The 22513-nt window shown below is 34.7% G+C and overlaps 1 protein-coding gene across 4 annotated transcripts; it reads left to right on the top strand.

Annotated features, from left to right (window-relative positions):
* The first annotated feature begins 11744 nt into the window (after positions 1-11744).
* On the top strand, positions 11745-22513 carry LOC143247299 (uncharacterized). Of its 4 annotated transcripts, XM_076495095.1 has the most exons (4): positions 11749-11888; positions 14820-16322; positions 20715-21414; positions 21539-22513. In XM_076495095.1, exon 2 carries the CDS (start codon positions 14914-14916, stop codon positions 15460-15462), a length of 549 nt encoding a protein of 182 aa, XP_076351210.1. In that variant the 5' UTR covers positions 11749-11888; positions 14820-14913; the 3' UTR covers positions 15463-16322; positions 20715-21414; positions 21539-22513. The 4 variants fall into 4 exon arrangements, 3 of the variants coding, with proteins under 3 accessions (XP_076351209.1, XP_076351210.1, XP_076351208.1); XM_076495094.1 differs by having other exon boundaries at positions 11745-11893; positions 20715-22513; XM_076495093.1 differs by having other exon boundaries at positions 20715-22513.

Consider the following 22513-nt stretch of genomic DNA (forward strand, 5'->3'; position numbering starts at 1 on the left):
TTATTATGTTCGGATGTACACTCACCTCGTTTGCATTTCTTTTTATTGGCTGCATTTTAGGTAATATGTACTGGTACACTGACGAGAAAACCGGTAGGTGGCGCGTTATGCTGCATTGTGGAAAAGGCCCAAAACCATACTACTGGGGGTGGACATATTCTTCGGAAAGAAGACAGTCAAAAACAGATCAATCTCAGCGAATAGAAACTGTATGACCCACTAATCTGTTCACCGTAGATCAAACATCGAGCAAAACTGTTATTAAAACTAATACATTTATTCTTTCGACGGGAATGGAAACTTAATGAAGAATAACAGGATGACCGCAACAACGACGAACATTTGAGACGGATTTTAATTACTTTTATAGAATGTTTAAAACTTTATAATATGTCTGCACCTAATAATTTACCACATTTATTACTAGACATACACGTGTCATCATATGTTCGTTGTTGCTACCGTTGTACCCAGCATGGCCAGGTTGTTAGGACACTCAACCCAAAGAGCTGGTAGTAGGTTTGGTTTGTTTTGAATTTCGCGTAAAGCTACACTAGGGCTATCTGCGTTAGCCGTCTCTAATTTAGTAGTGTAAGACTAGAGGGAAGGCAGCTAGTCATCACCACCCCTGTCAGCTCTTGGACTACTCTTTTACCAAAAAATAGTGGGCTTGACCGTCACATTATAACGCCCTCATGGCTGAAAGAACGAGCTTGTCTCAAATTTTAAATTGGTTTACAGCTCAAGCTCTGATATTTCGATAATACAAACTCCTGGAGGTGATGTAATAGTGTGGGAAAATCTCTCGTGGATCATTCGGGCTTTAAAAAAAAAAGAGGAGAATAAATACAGAGCGTACGTTGTTGTTCCCTATGTCCATTACACGATGTTGAATTTCCATCCTGATAGATGACGTTCCTTCCAAACAGGCATAGTACTAAATTCAATTTTTCTTGACCAGCACAAATACTGGATCCTAATCCAATTGAGCAACTCTAATATTAAATAGAATGCCGTATTCGTCACCTTAAGCTCCTGTTGACCTTAGAGTTAGTTATAAACCAAATTTTATGATGAATTGTATTTAACTATAATCAAATTACCTTCTACTGTCTTTTAAAGCGTATACCTTAGGTAATCTAGACTATCATCAAGGCAGAAGTTGGTCCAACCTAATACTTGACGGAGTTCTAATAATGTGGTCATCTTACATATGCAGTTGAAACTGCTGTGATATTTTGACCCGTTCGCTTTAAAATTATTGATTCAAATATTACTACTTCTCGACATCTATAAGGCTCAAACACCAATTATTCCCACCTTATTTGGACCCTTTCGAATCTGAATATATCCTAAAATTTTACGCTTTAATTGGTGTAGGTTTAATTGGTGGTTGATATATCCATCCACCGCCAACTCCTGATCCACTCTTTTGCCAACGAATAGTGGGATTGAGTGTGACATTATAATGCCCCAACGGCTGAAAGGACGAGCATGTTTGGTGTGACGGAGATTCGAACTCGCGACCCTCAGGTTACGAGTGTGAAAGAGTAAAGGAACCAAGAAAAGAAGTCACAAGTTAATTTGTCACAACTACATGATCGTAGTTTATTGGCATGGCCGATTAGGGAGATCGACTCAATTTGTGGGCCGCGGGATCGAATACCATCACCTAACATGCTTACCTTTTCAGCTATGGGGTCGTAATAACGGGACGGTGAATTTCACTTTTCGTTGGTAAAAACAACTCAAGGATTGACGGCGGATAGTGTTGAGTAGTTGCCTTTCCTCTAGAGTATCACTTTAACATTAGAGACATTAGAGAAGATAACCCTCGCGAAGCTTTGCGCCAAATTCAACAATCACACTTTTTATTTTAACAACAATGTGGAAAATATTAACGAATAGGGATGTGACTTTATGATAGCATATATGATAAAGAAATGGAGTAATTACAATAATATAGAAATTAAAAGAATATAAACTGCGCAGGTAGGTAATATATAGGTGTTTATGTGAAAACAATTAGAATTGTTGGTATAAGATTGCTGGAATATGGACAATATGGTAAACAAAAACGGACATTATTATAACGTGGAAAATTTGAGTGAAGAAACAACTACAATATATGTTTAATTTTAATATATATATATAGCTTTGTTTTACTAAATCCATTATACACTATCTACTGTGTCCACATCCGGTAATCGACCCCCCCCCGTATTTTAGGGTCATAACTCCGCAGACTTATCGCTGTCCTACTTGGCAACTTTTTGATATGCAAACATGATTAACATATGGAAGCAAGGATATCTTTTTTATTTAGTGAGGAACGAGAAAATATCGTATCATTCAAGTTTATTAAAGCTTACTGAAATTCATCCGTCAAAAACGTACACCAATCTAATATGCTTCTTATATTTACTATATATCTCAGGACGAAGATAGCCCTCGAGTAACTTTGCGTGAAATTCAAAACTAACAATTTCCTCTTAAAAAAAATATTAACACTTGTTTACAAAAACTTGGAAGCATGGCTATATTATCCACTAGAAAGAAACCCTAAAACATTCAATTGTGTTCATATTATTGCAAGAATGTCGTTATTTTACATGTTCACAAAAAATGTTTTAATCGGGTGATATATTTAATTGAATAAAAATTAATATTAACTTTCACAAATGATCAGTTTTATACTTGAATTATCATCAGTTTATTTTCAGTAATTTTAAACGTTTTTATCAAAAACCTTTTTACCCTTTTTGTTGAATCATTTGTTTGCTTGTTTGTTTTGAATTTCGCGCACACCTACACAAGGGTTATCTGCGCTAGCCGCCCCCAATTTAGTAGTGCAAGACTAAAGGAAAAGCAGGTAGTCATCACCACCCACCGCCAACCCTTGGGCCACTCTTTTACCAGCAAATAGTGGAATTGATCGTCACATTATAACCACCACCCGGTTGAAAGGACGAGAATGTTTGGTGCGACGGAGATTCGAACCCGTGACCCTCAGATTACGAGTCGAACGCCTTAACCCACCTGGCCGTGCTGGGCCAACATTTAATTAATTATTCTATCCGAGAACACCCTGGCTTAGAACAATGACCAGAACGTGAAGTTTCATCACGTTTATTTTCACATGAGGGAGTTTTGTGGAAGATAAAAATCACAATTTCTAATGCATACGTTTAATAATTTAAAGCCTATTATTTCAGACCCCTACTAATCCCATGATGGGCTAAGCTGGCTCCGCTGGTTTTTACACATCAAAATTGGTTTAAAAAATGAGATTTTATTTTTTCCAAAAACAGAAAATATTCAAGATGTTAAATATAAAGTAAAGGAAGTACTGTGAGTGTTGTTGTTCGTGGTGGTGGTTTGTTTAAAGAGAGAGAATTTTCATACACATTCCAACACCCCAAAAAACGATAAACTGGCTACAGCACTGGCTTAAAATAATTATATTTTTATTCTGGTTGCAATGAAGTATTACAAGAGTATATGACGTTCTTTCTGGTTCAAACGATCTACATGTTGGTAAAAAAGGTATTTCTGGTTGCAGTGGAGTTATTACAAGGGTAATGAAAAGGTGGTTTTACTTCAAACAATATTGTTTCGTCAGTTCTTTGTTTAAAATGACAGTTCGTGTATAGTCACTAGGTTTTCAGTTTCCGTCTATGACATGACATATTACAGAACCTCACAGAAATGACACATCAATAAATGTTATGACAACATCAACAGTTTCCGATTCTTTCTTTTTTTTCGGCGGGGGGAAGCATTTGAAAAGCTTCATTGTTTCGTGTACAAGTGTACCAGAAACAGGCTTTGTTAAGCCTATTTTGTATGTTACTAACATTTATCTTCATTAACGGGTCCGATATACATGGGTGACGTCAGTACGTGCCAGATAAGTGTATATGAAGAGTTGTTTCTGAAATATGGTTCTCCCGATCACAACAAATTACAATGTTCTTTCTGGTTCTCCCGATCACAACAAATTACAATGTTCTTTCTTCGCCTGTATTATTACTAATGGTTATTCAATTTCCAAAGAATCGAAATAGGCGAACGCAGCCACCAGAGTCACTTTTCAAGTGCTCACAATAAACGAACACAGTCACTTTGCAACCAATCACGATGAGCTGACGTGATCACAGTGGGCAAAAGCAAACTGCTTGAACTAGTTACAATGGGACAGTTAAGATTATCATAGAATTATTCATAACTTATTTATCAGTATTAATTTACACCTTACTCAGATCTAGAAAAAACGTTACAAATGTTATTAAAATTCACTCTTTAAAAATATGAAATATAAGTCTCAAATCGACATTTGTTTAGTCAAGAATAAAACGTCTTTCAGCGAACGAAGAGCGCAGTTTCACACAAGTATATAAACAACCGACGACAGAAGAATCTCTTACACACTCAATGTTAGCAGAATAATACGTTCTTATGAAGTTATATCTCAATGTTAGCGTGATAATACTTTCTAATAGCGTTACATAATTAGTGGCCTTGATCACATGGTAACAACATTATAATGAACGCTTAGAAGTCATGGCCCCCCACGGTTACAACACCTTGATAAATCTTTAGTAGTCATGACCTCATCGTTACAACATTATGATAAATGTTTGCTAGTTAAGGCCACCCCTGGTAAAAACTTTATGATAAGTCTTTAACAGTCATGGCCTTATCGTTACAACATTATGATAAGCATTTAGTATTTTTACCTCCATTATTACAACACTGTGTTCAATATTCAGCAATCTTGACTTTAAGGTTACAACATTATGGTAAATGTTTAGTAATCTTGACTTTAAGGCAACAACATTATGGTAAATGTTCAGTAATCTTGACCTTAAGGTTACAACATTATGGTAAATGTTTAGTAATCTTGACTTTAAGGCAACAACATTATGGTAAATGTTCAGTAATCTTGACCTTAAGGTTACAACATTATGGTAAATGTTTAGTAACCTTGACCTTAAGGCAACAACATTATGGTAAATGTTCAGTAACCTTGACCTTAAGGTTACAACATTATGGTAAATGTTTAGTAACCTTGACCTTAAGGCAACAACATTATGGTAAATGTTCAGTAACCTTGACCTTAAGGTTACAACATTATGGTAAATGTTTAGTAATCTTGACCTTAAGGTAACAACATTATGATAAGTGTTTAGTAGTCATGATACCCATGGTTACAACATTATTATAAATGTTTAGTAGTCATGTTCCCCATGATTACAGCATTATGATAAATGTTTAGTAGTCATGTTCTCTCACGGTTACAACATTATGATAAGTGTTCTGTAGTCATGGTCCCTCATTATCACAACATTATGATAAATCTTTAGTAGTCATGTCCCACATGGTTACCACATTATATTAAATGTTTAGTAATCATGGCTTCCTTGGTTAAAACATTATGATAAATGTTTAGTAGTCATGATACCCATGATTACAACAATATGATAAGTGTTCAGTAGTCATGTCCTCCATGGTTACAACATTATGGTAAATGTTTAGTAATCTTGACCTTAAGACTACAACATTATGGCAAATATTCAGTAATCTTGGGCTTAAGGCTAGAACATTATGGTAAATGTTCAGTAATCATGGCTCCCTTGGTTAAAACATTATGACAAATGTTTAGTAGTCATGGTCCCCATTGTTACAACGCTATGATAAATGTTTAGTAGTCATGCTCCACATGATTACAACATTATGATAAATATTTAGTAGTCACCCCACATGGTTACAACATTATGGTAAATGTTCAGCAGGGGCGTAGATTTTTTACACCCAATGGGGATGATTTTTCCAACCACTTATGTGGACTATTCAATTTGCAAATTGCTAATCTCTGATTACGTGAACCTGAAAGCTGTAAACATGCAGTCACAGAGTAATCTTGTTGCCACGATACTTCAAGGTTTCCATGTAGGTTTGTATAAGTAAGGTGTTGTGAACAGTTTTCAAAATGTTAATAGAATAAAGACAAATGTGTCATAAATTAACTCCCACATGAATTTATTCCTGCACACTGCACAGTATAAAAGATGGCCATTATACTTGACAAGGTTACTAATAACTTTCATTGCAGGAATTACGTTTTCAAATATTAATAAAATTAGTAATTACCCTTGATAAGTTATATCTACTGAAAAACTGTTCATGTTGTTTGATAAAAATAATTACAATGTCTTTGCGAACTCTTGAAAATTACACATCAATACAATGTAGCACATAATTATTCACACTTTTTTATTGAAGTAAGATTCATTTAGTCCTCTAGTTTACATGTTCCCAAACGTAGACCTCCTTTGTGATAATCTGTTATGAATTCTTTCATAAGCTCTTCTATATATATCTTGTCGACCTCATCTTTGTGAGCGTAACAAACTGCCACATGGTTGAGGCGGCAATGAGACATAGTTGACCTTAACCACATCTTCAACCGTCTTAATTCAGAAAAGCTGCGTTCACATTCGCAGCTGGATACTGGACATACAAGAAACATTTTCATGAGAAGAAACACTTCACTAAACATCTGCTGGCTTGTTTCATACCTTTTACGGTAAGCATCCTTCGCACCTTTCAGAGATACTGCTTTTGTTGTTCCTTTGAACATGGGCAACTGAAACTCGAGCCGTTGTACAGAGATTTCTGGATAGAAGTTTATAACCGAGTTGTCAATCTTGCCAGATGTGATCATGTTCTCAAGTGCCAGATATTGCCTCAAGTCATTGTTGTCTGCATTGAATCTAGTGGTAAGATGCTCTATGACTGTGTCCACAAATTCAAAATATTAGTTTCTGTAGTAATATCTAGCTGTTGCAGAATGGCGTGCTGAGCCATCACCTGTGATCTTTCTGGGGGGTCTGCAAATGCGTGGTAGTTCAGTAGGCACCAGATCTAAGGAAGTTACCTTTTTCTCAGCTTCATCAAATATCTTGTTGTAATTTTCCTCTGTTCGCAATACCTGCAATTGTTCAACTGTCATTGCAGATGCTTCAATCATGCCAAACACTGTCGCTGATTTTGCTTGGAATGCACGGTTTAGTTCCTCTAATGCAGCTAATGGGTGCTGAGCCATCAACAATCCTAAAACTACTTTTGGTAATTCAGACAAAGAATCAACAATGTCACTGTAGTGATCATTAGCACATGTAATTGCAGATAGGCGGCACAACCAGCGTGTTGGACACAGTGGGCGGATGTATTTAACTGGACCATTGTGGCGGTCTGACGATACAATATTTTCAAAGGTTGTCTTGTATTTGCCTTACCTCTGAAGTAAGACACCAAGTTCATGTACCCACTGGATAGAATCTCGAACACATTCACAAGCTTCAACTGCATGTTGCATTATTAAATTAGCCTTGTGTGCTCTGCAGTGAAGAAACAAAGCTGACGGTTGCTTCTCTTTTATTTTTGCCTGGCATCCACTGTACGTACCATTCATGTTAGCGGCTCCATCATAAGTTTGTGCTTTTAATCCTGACAGTGGTTAATTGTGTCTAGTCAGTACATCAAGTACAGTACTGATGTACTGTTTGTTTCACCAGTTGTATTGGGAACACTGTACAAATCAAGAAATGTCTCATGGACGTCAAGGTTCTCATCTACGTATCGTACACACATTGCTTCCCGTTCGGCACCTGTAACATCTTGAGTGCCATCAACCATTAATGCAAATATTTTACATTGCTGCACTTCGTGTGCTATGTTCCTCAGTATTTGATGGCTGAACATCTCCATTATTTCATTCTGAGCCTGGGGTGATGTGAATGTGGTTTTCTTTGACAAGTAGGCCGTCAACTCAGGATCTTCCTCTTCCAGGAGCTTCATTAACTGCAGGAAGTTCCCCTCCATATCAGTCTGCCCACGTAATGTTAAACCTTGACGCAGTAAGAAACGTAAACTTCTGAATATTTTGGCTAGACTTCTTTTGCATTCTTCCTGCTGCTTTTTTTTTCCATCATGTAGCTGGACAGTCACTGAAGTTACATCAAGTGAACCTTCTGGAGATATAGCGAATCTGTGCTGAGAGAAGGATTGGTGTTCGTTGAATTTTTGTTTTGCCTTTTTCCAGTTGCAAAAACCGATGGATATGAAGGTATACTCCACTGGCCTCTCCATTTTCCCTGTGAAAAGGCCTCTATTTTCCGCCTTAGCACAATAAAAGCATATGACTTTTTGAGTCTGATTGTCGAAGTGCAGCCATGGGAACTCATCAAACCACTTGCCCTGGAAGTTGATATTTTGAGATTTTACTTTCTGTCGTGGTATTAGTTGTGCATCTGGATGATATGGCTTTCCACACTGTATCTGTGGAGCGTCAGATTTTTCATTAGTGTACAAACTTGTTTCACAACTATCTGGTGGTTCATGATGTGCAATAGTTGCGCAAGCATTTTCAGACTCGTCCTCTGATAAACATGGTATTTCCTCTGTATAGCAAGTTTCTATTCCTTTGCTTGAGGTTGTTGGATTATCTGCATTTGCATTGTCACTTGTAGTACTAGTAACTGGTTTGCAGAACTGTCTAATATCGGAAAGTTTCAGACGCTTGTTTGTCATAATTGGAATCTGTTTTTCAGATGACTCAACAGGCTAAAATACAGTCTAAAATGAAGGGGGATGTATACCCCATCCCCCCAGGATCTACGTCCCTGATATTCAGTAATCATGGCCCCCTTGATTAAAACATTATGACAAATGTTTAGTAGTCATGGCTTCATGTTTACAACATTATGATAAATGTTTAGAAGTCATGATGGCCATAATTACAACATTATGATTAGTGTTCAGTAGTCATGTCCCCCATGGTTACAACATTATGATGAATGTTTAGTACTCATGGACCCACATGGTTAAATTATTATGATAAATGTTTAGCATTTTTACCTCCATTATTACAACACTGTATCGAATATTCAGTAATCTTGACCTTAAGGCTTCAACATTATGGTAAATGTTCAGTAATTCCTACTTTTTGACTACAATATTATACTAAATGTTTAGAAATCATGACCTTATGATGACAACTATATGATAAATATTTTGTGGTTCTGATCCCATTATGATAATATTACGCAAAATTTTAAGATTTCTTTTAAGCGTATTCTCAGCCTCATTGTTAGAATGTTGGACATAAAAAAAAGTACCTTAGAAGACTACAAAACACGGGTAAAGAAACTGGAACCAGATTTTCATTAAATGGACTAAAGTGGCGACATTTCACTGGTCATCTCTCTTTAGGCCACATTTTCTCTGATGAAACCTTTTAAGAAAAGATCTGTTATCTTCATAAGGCAAGGGCATCCATTCCCCTTCATAAACACAATACCAAAATGATGGAGTAAAGTCACCTTGTGAAACTAAACCACCAGACAGTTGAGGGTTATTATTATAAAACATTGAGTGTTATTAAGAGAACAATATAAACACTGCGAGTTATTGTTGATGTTATTTTTACAGGAAAACAGAAAGGTGTATATTTTGACATACTAATCTAAAAACTGTCTGCGAATGTCGAAATCTGCCCTTCACACACGCTAATGTTAGGGGCAATCTTGACCATACTGAAAACACTGGTGACTGTGCTAGAAACTGAGAAATATAGATTTATTACAATTTGAAAGCGAATAGTTGTTTGACATATTAAAATTCAAATCAATACTATTACTTGGGCGTGTCTCGGAGACGGGGGAGTACGTATCGCACGCACACCATGTTTCAATCGACCCAGTTCGAGTTTCGGTTGTGGTTATAATGTTTCTTCTTTCCTATCGACAGTGTACAAAACGCACTGTATTTTCAAGCACCTTTTAATGTCTCATTATAAATACACTGATATCCGTTTCTAATAATAGTAGGTCACTAAAGTAGAGTTATAGGTTACAATATGGACAATTTTTTATGTAACTTAACTTTAGCAAAGTTAATTGTAGAGGCTAGCACAGTTTGTGTGTGTGAAGTTACGGAATATGACAGCCCAGTCAGTATTTCTTCCAAGTTTCACACACACATAGTTCTGTTGTTATTAAATCCGAAAGTGCACAATGGGTTGCCTGTTCTATGCCTGCCGCTGTGCTCGAATCCAAAAATGTAGCATTTAGTCCACAAGCTATTAACCCAACCCATCATTTTGGAACTGATAAAATAAACTCATGTTTCAGAAGTACCTAAACTGTTGATGTTTAAAAATGGAAATAAGAAGTAAATTTCCCATTTTACAGAAACTAACACTTATTTCTCAGGCTGTTTTAACGATAACATACGTGATGGCAATAGACTCCACTACGTGCTAAATGTAAAAATATATTTCCTGCGGGGATCAGTCTTTGATTTCTACCATTATAAGGCCTCAGGCTTAACGTTGAGCCACAGTTATAAATTATTTTTTTTTAAATTTAATATATATTTATTTTGGAAATTGCGTCGTTATTATCCGTTAAACGATATAATTGTCAGGACACCAAAATGTGGTGTACAAAAGTGAAATGCATACATATATATATCTGTTACATTGTCGCGATGTCAGCGGAACTGGTTAACATGGTTTGTTTTACTACCAAGTTTATTGGTAACAGTTGGTTTATATACCTACCGACTTACATGATAGAGATTTAGACCCCTAGTCCTGAATATCATCTATTCTCGAGGCAATAAGGCTTAGAATGGCCTGATGGCTAAGGCGCTCGACTTGCAATTTGAGGGTCACAGGTTCGAATCCCCATCATCAAACATACCCACTCCTTCAGTTGTGAAGGCGTTGTAAACACAACGATCAAGCCCACTAATCATTGGTAAAAGAGTAGCCCAAGAGTCGGCTGTGGGTTATGTTCACTAGCTGCCTTCCCTCTAATCTATTATTGCTCAGTTATAGACGGCTAGGGATACATTCCTCCTGTAACTTTGTGCGGAATTCAAATCTACTGTTTTATTATCGCCTGTATCTACTATGTCTGACATGCGCAGAAGCAAATGCTTGGTGTGGTTTGTTTTGAATTTCACGCAGAGCAACACGACGGCTATCTGCGCTAGTCGTCCCTAATATTTAGCAGTGTAAGACGAGAGAGAAGGCAACTAGTCATCACCACCCACCGCCAACTCTTGGGCTACTCTTTTACCAACGAATTTGCGTGAAATTCAAACCAAACCTCATTTCAGAGACTTATTGGATCCGGGTACAAATGACCATAATTTGAATTTCTAACAAAATGTAGTACAGTTATTCGGCTGTTGTTTTTAAATCGATTAACGGAATTGACTGTCATTTTTATAACACGCCTGAAGCTGAAAATGTGGAACAGGCTCAGGGACGTCGTATCTCAAAGGTTGGACCCTTTGTTCTGCAGCTCACTATTAACCACTAGACAGTACTCGGCCCAATAAATATGGGTTTCTAATTTCACATATGTGATGCTCTGGAACATCATAACACCGCGTTTTTTGTTGTTGTTGTTTGTTTGTTTTTTCACAACCTTTTCTAATGGCGAATAACCATGATTTATTATATACACATACAAAAATAATAATAATATACGAAAACTTTTACAGTAACGAATGTTACAGAACTGAACGTCTTGGAAGAAAAAAAATTCTACTTTCGTTCTAAAACTATAACGGATATTCGTTACAAATTACTCAAACTGGAACACTTTCATTGGCTATTATGACCTAACGGAAACATTTCTATGCGCCAATACAGACGCATCCTTTTTGTGAATATTCCATTAGTTGGGTCTAGATGACAAGTTCTGTCACTTTCGCGAACATCATTATATGGTAAAGTATCTGTGCTGGCGGCTCCAGTCTCGTGGCTGACACGCGAGTGAAACTGAAAACCCCTCGCTCCACGTGAAATAGTAAGGTTTGTGTTGTATATTTGACAGATTAATTTTAAGTGACAGATAAATATACTGAATATATCTTTCCCTTGGTTTTTAACTAATTATTTAATATTTACGAAGTGGTCATTTATCACAAAATTTCCAGCTCCGATATACATATATATATATATATATATTATACGCTTAAGAAAGAAGAAGCAAACGAAAATAAGTTTTTTTCTCTGAAACACGTGTATCCTCACTACCACCAAAGCCTAACTTGATACTTTACAAAGTAAGTATCAACTGACACTTTACAGAGTAATAACCAATACAATTCAGTTAACTTGAACAGCTTGTTAATTCTTGACTTTCGCTTATAACATTTATAGCAGAGATAAAATTTAATTTAAACTTTAAAGTGTTACAGTTTACGTAAAGAATCACTTTTAGCTGGTAAAACGTACACGAAGGATAGTTTAGACTGTAGAACTTACATAGAGGATAGTTTTAGAATGGTAAAATTTATGTAGTCATTTTTCGACTGGTACAACTCATATGAAGGATAGTTTTCAAGCAGTAGAATTAACATAGTCATTTATTTACTGTTAAGGTTTACATAAAGAATAGATTTAGACTAGCAGAATTTACATAGATGGCAATTTTAAACTGATAGAACTTATATAGATGATAGTTTTAGACTGGTATAACTTACACGGAGAGACTTTTTAAACTGGTAGAACTTATATAGGGAATTGTTTTTCGGCTAGTGGAACTTACACAGAGAGTCATTTTTAACTGGTAGAATGTAAATAAAAGATTCCTTTAGACTGGTAGAACACACACAGAGGTTTATTTTAAACTGGTAGAACACACACAGAGGTTTATTTTAAACTGGTAGAACACACACAGAGGTTTATTTTAAACTGGTAGAACTTATATAGAAAATAATTTTAGACTGGTAGAACTTACATAAAGAGTAATTCTCAACTCGTAGAATTTATATAGAGGATAGCTTTAGACTAATAGAACTTACACAGAGGTTCCGTTTTGAACTGCTAATTTCATAGAGTCATTTTAAACTGGTATAACTTACACCACTTATCGCAGCTATGTCAGACTTTAATTTTGTATTGAATTTTGATACATTTAGTTATATCACCGACAAGTAGAAAATGACATCAAAATAATGCATATTTGCATTTGTATAAGGTTTCTTTCTTATAATTAAATCACCGTAAATAAATGTCTCCCAACATGAAAATAATTAACAAGTTTGTTTGTTTGATTTTTGAATTTCGCACAAAGCTACTCGAGGGCTATCTGTGCTAGCCGTCCCTAATTTAGCAGTGTAAGACTAGAGGGAAGGCAGCTAGTCATCACCACCCACCGCCAACTCTTGGGCTACTCTTTTAAAAACGAATAGTGGGATTGACCGTAACATTATAACGCCCCCACGGCTGAAAGGGCGAGCATGTTTGGCGCGACGGGGATGCGAACCCGCGACCCTCAGATTATCAGTCGCACGCACGCCTTAACGCGTTTGGCCATGCCGGGCCTATAACTAACAAATAATCCAAACGTTTGAGTTCACTTACTGACCAGGAAACATTTAGTCGAATCAATACTTAAACCCATAAAATATGACTATTCTTCTGATGAGTGTTAACTTTAATTTTTCTTTAAGCAGAACACAGTTAATTAGTCAAATTAAAAATGCACTATACGAATCCGTGTATATTAAACAAAAAGTACATAGATATTTATGTTAAGGGGCGTGATCACATATATACGTTTAATTTTTGTCTGCGAAAAATTGAACTATTTGAAGTTAGAAATATATTATTCGTGGATTAACAGCAGTCGTTGATTGATAAAGATATTTGGTTTAACTTCAATAACGTAATAGTTACTACACATAAGAAGCAGAATGAAGTTCCCTTGTTAATAAATGGTACATTTAACAATACATAATACAACGTTACTGATTCACAATTATGATATAATTCATTAAAAACTAATTATAACAGAGGGTTTGTGAATGCGGATTTTTCCCGGAAAACCCAAAAATAACTTATATTTTTGAAAAGAATTACAAAAATAGATAAAACAATATTGGAAATAGAAATATTTAGTTTTATCTTTGACTTCAGTGAAAAGTTAATCAGGACATAATTAAAATTATTATCAGGAATTAGAATAATTACCCTCATCTAATTTTTTTCAGCTTAAATCATTATAAGTTCAACAGTTTTTTTTCATTTATAGATATTAAGTTTCAACTGGTTTCTCCTACATTTTAAACAAAGATTTTTATCTAACTCATCTCTCTTCGAAAGTTAAGGAGATTTAGTTCTTACCTTCCTCTATCTAGCAATAGTTTGCTTTACCTGAATAATTGTTTCTCGAATGTGAATTTTACAATCATTCTATACGTATTAATAGATTTATATTTGAATCAGATATGAATTTCATAATAAATTTCTTTCTTGTATTTTTGTAATTAATTCTAATAGTCACATATTTATGTTTTGGTTGAAATATAAAAACATGCTTTAGACAGAGAGTACGGGTTGATAGAATATCCTGTAATAAAACTATTGTTGAGTAGATACACCCTTCAACTCCTAACACCATTGTTAACTAGGTACAAGCTGACAGACAGATTTATATTTAATTGGAATCAGACCTATCAAAAAGAGAATTTCATAATAAATAAATTTCTTTCTTTTATTTTTGTAATTAACTCTCGTTAATAGTCACATATTTATGTTTTGGTTGAAATATAAAAACATGCTTTAGACAGAGAGTACGGGTTGATAGAATATCCTGTAATAAAACTATTGTTGAGTAGATACACCCTTCAACTCCTAACACCATTGTTAACTAGGTACAAGCTGACAGACACTAACATATCTCTTACGTTGCTAAGTTGTAAACACGACTAACAAAATTTTTCTTTCGTAGCATGCTGTGGAACGGAAATTAAGTTGCCGTGGAAGTCACGTGACACACAAATCCTTAGGTAGATAGTTTTTATTTGTGGATTTCAAATATCGGAATGGTTGAGATGGAAACAATATACATTGTTCTGCTTCTTGGTGTAATTTTCTCAGTTTTGTTTGGAGTTATCGTCTGGGCGTGCTGCGGTTATGACAGACCAGAAACCTCAAATGAAGAAAAAAGTGAAGAAAAGTGCAACCACCCCCCAAAGACCGAACAGCTGTCGGTCACTAAACAACACGTGAAGCAAGAAGAAATTACAGCTTCTCACACAATGTTGCAAAAACTTTCAACAGAGACGAACACTAGCAGTAGTCTAAAGATATCTTCCCTGGAAACTTTAATGGCTTCCATACTATCGTCTATGAACATCGCCGTTTCCATGGCTCCCTACTTAGCGGAAACAGTTAATGAACATCTCAAGTGCGTTTATCAAGGCAGTTCGGGACTGGTAAATGAAATCAACAACGTGAAAAATCGAGAGCAGCTCGAGAGTTTGACTAAGAATGTAACACACAAATATGGAAATATAAAATCGAAAAACCAAAATGTGTATCACGCTAACACACATGTTAATATGGATATTTTGGGCGAACAATATGTATAGACTTAACATCTGAATGCAGGAGAAAAAATCGCTTTCAGCTCAGGAAATCGTGAAGCGAAAGTTATATCACTTTAAACCCTCGTCAACACAAACCGTTGTACTTACTGAGTTCTTACAGTGGGTTCGTTTTTAAATGTAGTTTCCAAATACAGTGACATTTCCAGAAGTTTTATGAATACATGAATATACAAACCGGCTTATCATTTTGTTCATATAATTTCATTTTAAGTTCTTATTTCAAAGTAAATTTATAATTTTGAAACATCAGTTTCCTTTTTCTTTCTTTTTTTTTCGTTTTTAATAAATAACTCTTTCACAGCGGATGTACTGACTTGAATTTTAGCAGTGTTTCACAAATAAATGTTTGGGCCTTACTAAACAATTTGATTAAAACACAATCGTCCAATCGCGTTAATTGCTAGTTCAGTCATAGCTAAACACAGGTCGATAAATATATACTGACACTGTCAGTCCAGTTAAAGCTAAATTCAAACAGACTACAGCTAAACACAATGGCATTTCTGGTGTAAAGTTTCTGAATGTTACATATATCTTTATGTCTTACTCGACCTTCCTCATCAAACTATAACATTCAAATAAAACCGTTTATAGTAATGAATCTTATTACAGTTTTAATTTATCAATACGTATATACGGACATGTTCCTATGTACATGTCCTAGAGATTCCACTTAACGAAACCAACAACGAGTGAGTAATTGGAGAAATGTAAACTACTATTTCAACTATACTCTATATACTACACCCAACGTCGACGAAGCCTTCCCACAACACCAAGGTTCTTCGAGCAAGCCCGGTGGTTGTGGTTGTTTATATTGTCAAACCACTTGACAACAACAGGTACGATGTTAACAGAATTAACAACAGCTTATTAAGTCTATCTTTTGTTTACTACAAGTTACTGCTCAATAAGCTAAACTTACCATAATTCAACAATTAGTCCAGACGGTGATAAATAAAATAATCTTTCAGAAAATATTTACGCGTATGTTTTAACAATTTAAATATTATATTTACATATCGAAATGGGACAAAGCTCCAGGAACCAACAGGCCTAAAATACGTTAACTAGCGATGTGTCTTCCCTCACTCTGTATTTATCTCAAGTACATTTTTGATTAGAAATCAACATTGTGGTAAAAATTTTATTTTAGGCCTATAGCTAATGCTTTTCAATGCTTCACAAGCTTTCGATCTTTACACTTTAAACCGTAACATTTACTTTATCCTCAAAATAGAAACTCTACTGGATTAAAATTATTTAGGTTTAAGACAAACTGGATTCAAATCTAATAGGATCAAGAAATAAAATAAAGTATTTTCATACAAGAGACTGAACACGAGAGTAAAAAAAACAATTGCAAATAAATAAAAAAGATTATTATAACTCACGGTTTCAAAAGTGTTATTGTATTTTGAAATGAAATTAGTTTCACTGTATTTTTGCAATATGTCCAGTCTCTTTCTTTCACAAATTCACACACGTTCAAAGAATTCAGACATATTTCCTGATCGAAACTATCTTGTCACAAGTGGGAGAAATCAGTTTTTCCACATTAATGTGAACGAGAAATAATTTGAGGTTGTGGTAGTTTCTATCAAAACCTGATCTGAAACGTTTAATATTTTCTTTTTGCTTATGCAAGCGTAGTGACCACACTAATCTGGTGTTTTCATTGATTCATTTTGTAGTTTGCCAAACGAAAATGAAGAATGTTTGTTTGTTGTTGTTGTTCGTAATTTTGGGCGAAACATCACAAGAGCCATTTTCTCATAACTGATAGGCAAGCAGTCAACAGCACCCGCCACCAACTCTTGTCTGGTCGAATAGCATACCTACGTCCGAAAAGCGTGGGATGCATTTTTGCGCTAAAGTACCCAAACTCTTGGATTCACAAATCGTATCACTCACTGGTAGGGTTACTGTCACTTTTTTGTTTTTGTTGTCTATGCAACGAGAGAGAGAACTTCCAGTGGCAGAAAAATAAAGTTGACCATTGTTCACCCTTTCGTCATTATAAAAGCCCTAAAATAATTTTTTCTCAATGCCAGAAGTTTGACAAGATTCCTGTTAATAAAATATTTTATAAAGTGTCTAATAGTACCTTATTTATTTCAATATATATATCAGTTTCTTGATTAACTTGAAATATGGTACTTTCAAATATGCAGTTGTTTCTCATGTGCATCTGGCAATATCTAAACGCCAGTCTTGCATAAAATTTCGTGAAACATATGTGAATATTAACTATCCCAAAACGTAATTTGAATTATTAGTTCGTGCCCCACAGCGGGATTGTCTGCGAAGTTATACTGCTAGAAACGGAGTTTCGATATCCATGATGAACAGAGAGCCGTTTGTGTAGCTTTGTGCTTAATAACAGTACAAATAAACTATTAATTCGTAAAACGTGAAGAAATAAATTTGTACATACAGTCCCTCTGTTACTACTTTTCTTACCCATGTTATAAATTATAGTATGCTAGTTTGTGGCAGTGTCACGTGACTTACATTCAGTACTGTCCACGGATTTAATGCTATTACTAGTATTACGATTAGCAAAATATGCGTAAGTTGAGGTTATTTTAATGAAATTTTTATATCAGAGAATATTTTTCTTGAGTTTAATAATAATCGCTTTTTAGTTACAATTTAAAGTTACTGAATTCTGAAAGATTTGAAAAGTATGGTATATCGCAAATGGTTGTATTTTAATTGAATTATGATATTTCTGTTTCGTAAAAGGTTAACAGCTTTGGCAGTATTGTTTGCTGTTTACTGTTTCATGTTGTTAACGTAGGAAATTAGAAATATGTAGGTTTTTATCTGGTTGATCAATGTATTGAAGTTTAATTAATAATAACACACACTACTTCATTCAATTACTTGGTACAAATTAATAAAAGGTGAAATACAGCTAGGTAGTTTTTTTTGTGCGATACATAATTATTTCATTTCATGAAAAAAGTTTGGTATTTTATCCGTGATAAGTGTATGGCTAAGAGTAAAAGTATCACGAGCAAAACAAAATTTGTTAAAATTTACAGTATTGTGAGAATTTATTATTTCTTTAAAATTCAGACCAAGGTGTTGTACATTTGGCTAAGCCTAAAAATATGTAAAAGTTTGCGGAATTAGTCTAGAACAGCAATAGGCAAGAAAAATTAAGACCCCGCAACGTTACATTTTAATACTTTTATTTGGTTACTATAGTCTGTTCCAGTTTTTAATCGCTAACTAAAGTAAATTCGTACAAACTGCACAATATTTATTCGTCTTACCAACCTGTTGAAAACTAAAGTTATCTGTTCGTGTGTTGTTTTTTTATGTAATCTGTCAACGAATGAGTACGCTTGAAGCTAGTAGAAACATTTATTTATATTAGTACATTAGTAGATTCGACCGAACATTTATGCAGTGATAAACCAGTTGTGTCGTGGTTGTTGACGTTAAATGGGGAGACCGTGGACAAGTGATTTGCATTTGGATCAGTTTCCATTCACATTTCGTTAGAGCATAAAACAAAATCGCTTTTAGCTAGTTTAAGTCATGAGTACGTTATAAGAATAATGGTCAAAGCACACTGTGCGGTTTGGCAAAAGTAGCCGAAAAGCTGGCGGTGGGTGGTGTCGACTAGCAATATATCCCCTCTGGTCTGTCACTTTCAAATTAGCGATGGTTGGCGCAGATAGCGCCGCTTAGAAGCTTAACGCGAAATTCAGTAAAGAGAGACCATGGTTCGACGTTAATTAAATAATAATAAACACACCATTCGATATGAAAGCTTTACATCACTTAGACTTAACTCGACCTAATCTATTCCCAGCTGAAGTTCTTTCGCATTTACGACGCGCGTTGCGGGATAAACGCGATGAAAGTTTACGTACTATAAAGAGCAATAAAAAAATCACCCACGATTAAAAGCGATTTGTTATATACATTTCTAAATCGTGTTGCTTTCGTTACTGTATTACGAAGTAAGTTTGAGCAATTTTTCTCTACTTGTAAACTGGAAACTACACAATTTCTGACACCGGTAAATCAACGAACTGATTCAGAAGTCCACAAATTAACATAAAATATATTTCTTTGAACAGGCAGACCCACGTTCATGAGATTGTTTTCAATGAGATAATCTTGGAGATCCATGAATGCTACGCCTCCTAATCTGTTGTTATCCTGATAACTTTACATGTTTAATTAAAGATGGCCTATCAACTTCGATTACCTTGTTTTCATCAGCCAGTCACTGTTGGTCTTTGTGCATCTAATTTTGTATGCATATGTCACTTAACGTGTCTAATTTGACGGTGTTTGTAGACACGTGTAGATTTTAAAGGGGTAGTATTTTGTATGTCTGGGAGGGTTTCACTAGTTTTTCCAGAGGGAAGAGTGTTAGAGATCGAGGGGAAATGGGAAGTTCAGGGAAACTTGAACTGTCTGTTCAAGTTTTGTCGTTATATATTTTCTTTTTTTAATTTGTGTCAATTTTGCAAAACACATACTTATCAAAAGTGTTTCTTTCAAATTTTTGATACACTAACAAAAAGTTAACATATATTCTGGAGTCTATATGGTGTTACAAAATAAGCTCTCATAGTTACGGCGTGTTGAAATTTGCGTTTTTTCAATATTCTGGCGAATTTATACGAAGCAGTTTTATGAATCATTTTATTTGAAACTAACGGATTATCGATAATCTTGTGAGGTTAAAATTACGGTAATGGTACAAACTTAGTGGAGGAATTATAATTCTACATAGGTGGCGGTGCAATTGTTTTATCTCTTCTTTTAATACTTATAACCTAGACGTTGTTCTTTCTATCGTAACTCAACTCTGAGGTGAAATTGATGTACAAGTATTTAGTTTAATACAGAAAACAGCCACGTACGTTTTTGTTGTTTTATTGCGAAACGTTTGTTCTTAATATAAACTTTTTTTTTTTCAGTTTTATGACATTGGATAATACTTTCTTATAACTGCTGTAAACTTTTATTACGTTTTCGATATTTGAATGAATTTTGTTTCGAAACTAAATTAACAGATTATGTGATCTATAAATGAATATGGCGTCTTGGTGTAGTGAAATGTTATGCGTTAAGTGATGTATTAAGTGTTGGATCTGTTTCTTTGTTGTTGTAGTCATGGGCTAAATTTAGTAACGTTTTTCATATACGTTTCATAAAGTTATTTTGGATATATCATTTTGTAACTTAAATGGTTTATTTAGTTCTTTTTCAGAACGTCCATTTTTTAACTTAACATGAAACATCCGTGTGTTTTGGCGTGCTATATGACAGGAACTGTCCTTGTTAGTGGCGGGTTTGGACTGATGATTGCCAGTATGAGTTTTACACCATGGAAAGATCGGATTGTCTGGATTAGCTTTCTTCTTCTAGGAGTAATATTAGTATTTACCGGAGGCGTGTTAGTATCCGTAAGTGTTTTGTATCCGTATGATGAGAAAAGCGTGAACATTCAAAAACAGTATTCCTTAGAATATTTTAAAAATGTGCATTCATCTGACCACCTCTCTAGATCAGATTACGAGCTGACAGGAACTCCAAGTACCATACCTGCTGATGAACTTTACGACGAGCAACGGAGAGAATTAATATTCCTGGAAAACGAAAGCATGTCCCAGTCTTTCGAAACCTTGGACTCCAACGCTTGTGTACATTGGAGCAATTGTTCGTTAGATTCAAAAGATTTTTCTTTGATTTCGAACCGTGAGAGTATGAGGTTCTGGAAAGAGACTAGAGTGTGATATATTCACAGTGGTTATTTGTAAACTTTTATTTTTTCTTGTTACATGTTTTAAGTGCTGGTGGCAAAGTAAACAATATTTAAACAATGCTTAAACTGAAGCAGCTTTTGTTAAGATTGTTGTTAGAAATTGTGATGTTAACGGAATATTTAATAATTACCAGGTTGTTTTATTGGAGACGTGCATATTGTTTGTGATGTTAACGGAATATTTAATAATTACCAGGTTGTTTAATTGGAGACGTGCATATTGTTTGTGATGTTAACGGAATATTTAATAATTACCAGGTTGTTTTATTGGAGACGTGCCTATTGTTTGTAATCAAAGGTTTAATTTATTGTACTTTTAACCAACCTGATTCCTGTACAAGGTCGAAACGTTAGTGTTTTATACGAGCTATTACCTTGAAATAACTGGTTGTTTGACTATAGTGTAAGAGCTGTCAGTTTAAAATAATGAAATTATAATCGTTTGACAGGTACCGAGCGAACATTATACGTATCTTAAGGCAGTAATTTGGAATATTAATTATCTGTTTTGCTTTGGAACGAAATTAAGTACACTTCAACAGATTTACAAAATAATTTCATAACCAGCCAAAGATTGTTTTTAAAATGAGAATCTAACTCTTAATGTATAAAGGAAAAAGTTGTGCTCATTTATCTTTAAAAATAAACGAACAGTTTGGCAGTTCCCAAAGTCGTTTTTAATTTGTCGATCTTTTACTACGGTATTATATTGAAAACAAGCCTGATATATGTTCTGGCTCTCTGAGTGGCTGGACAATGGTAAAGATAAGAATACTAGCTTATACATGTAAGACAAATGACAGAAACTCATGCTTGAGTTTTTATAATATTTTATTGATCTTATGTTCGATATATAATTGTTTTTATTCGCTTTACTGCCCGTACGAATATTTGGTAGATTGTTTTGTCGTTTTAAACTTTGTACTCGTATTGTACTATCGTACTCTGCAAAACTAGAAAACATTTCTAAATTTATTATTTTATTTCATTTTGTATGTGTGTGTAATACGTGTTTTGTAAGCCCAACAAGTGTGTTTATTATACGATCAATCATGTAATTTGTAAATGTGTAGTCTTAGGATTTATTGAGATATGAAAAACCTCAATATTTTTATATTTATTATTTTTAGTTCACAATATATTTGAATGCACAGTGGTAACCAGAAACATTTGTATCTTACCATTACGAAAATGTTTTCTTTTAACTAATAAATACGTTAAAATTAAATGGTC

Source organism: Tachypleus tridentatus, chromosome 3, assembly GCF_004210375.1.
Source record: "Tachypleus tridentatus isolate NWPU-2018 chromosome 3, ASM421037v1, whole genome shotgun sequence".
In the NCBI taxonomy this organism is placed as follows: Eukaryota; Metazoa; Arthropoda; class Merostomata; order Xiphosura; family Limulidae; genus Tachypleus; species Tachypleus tridentatus.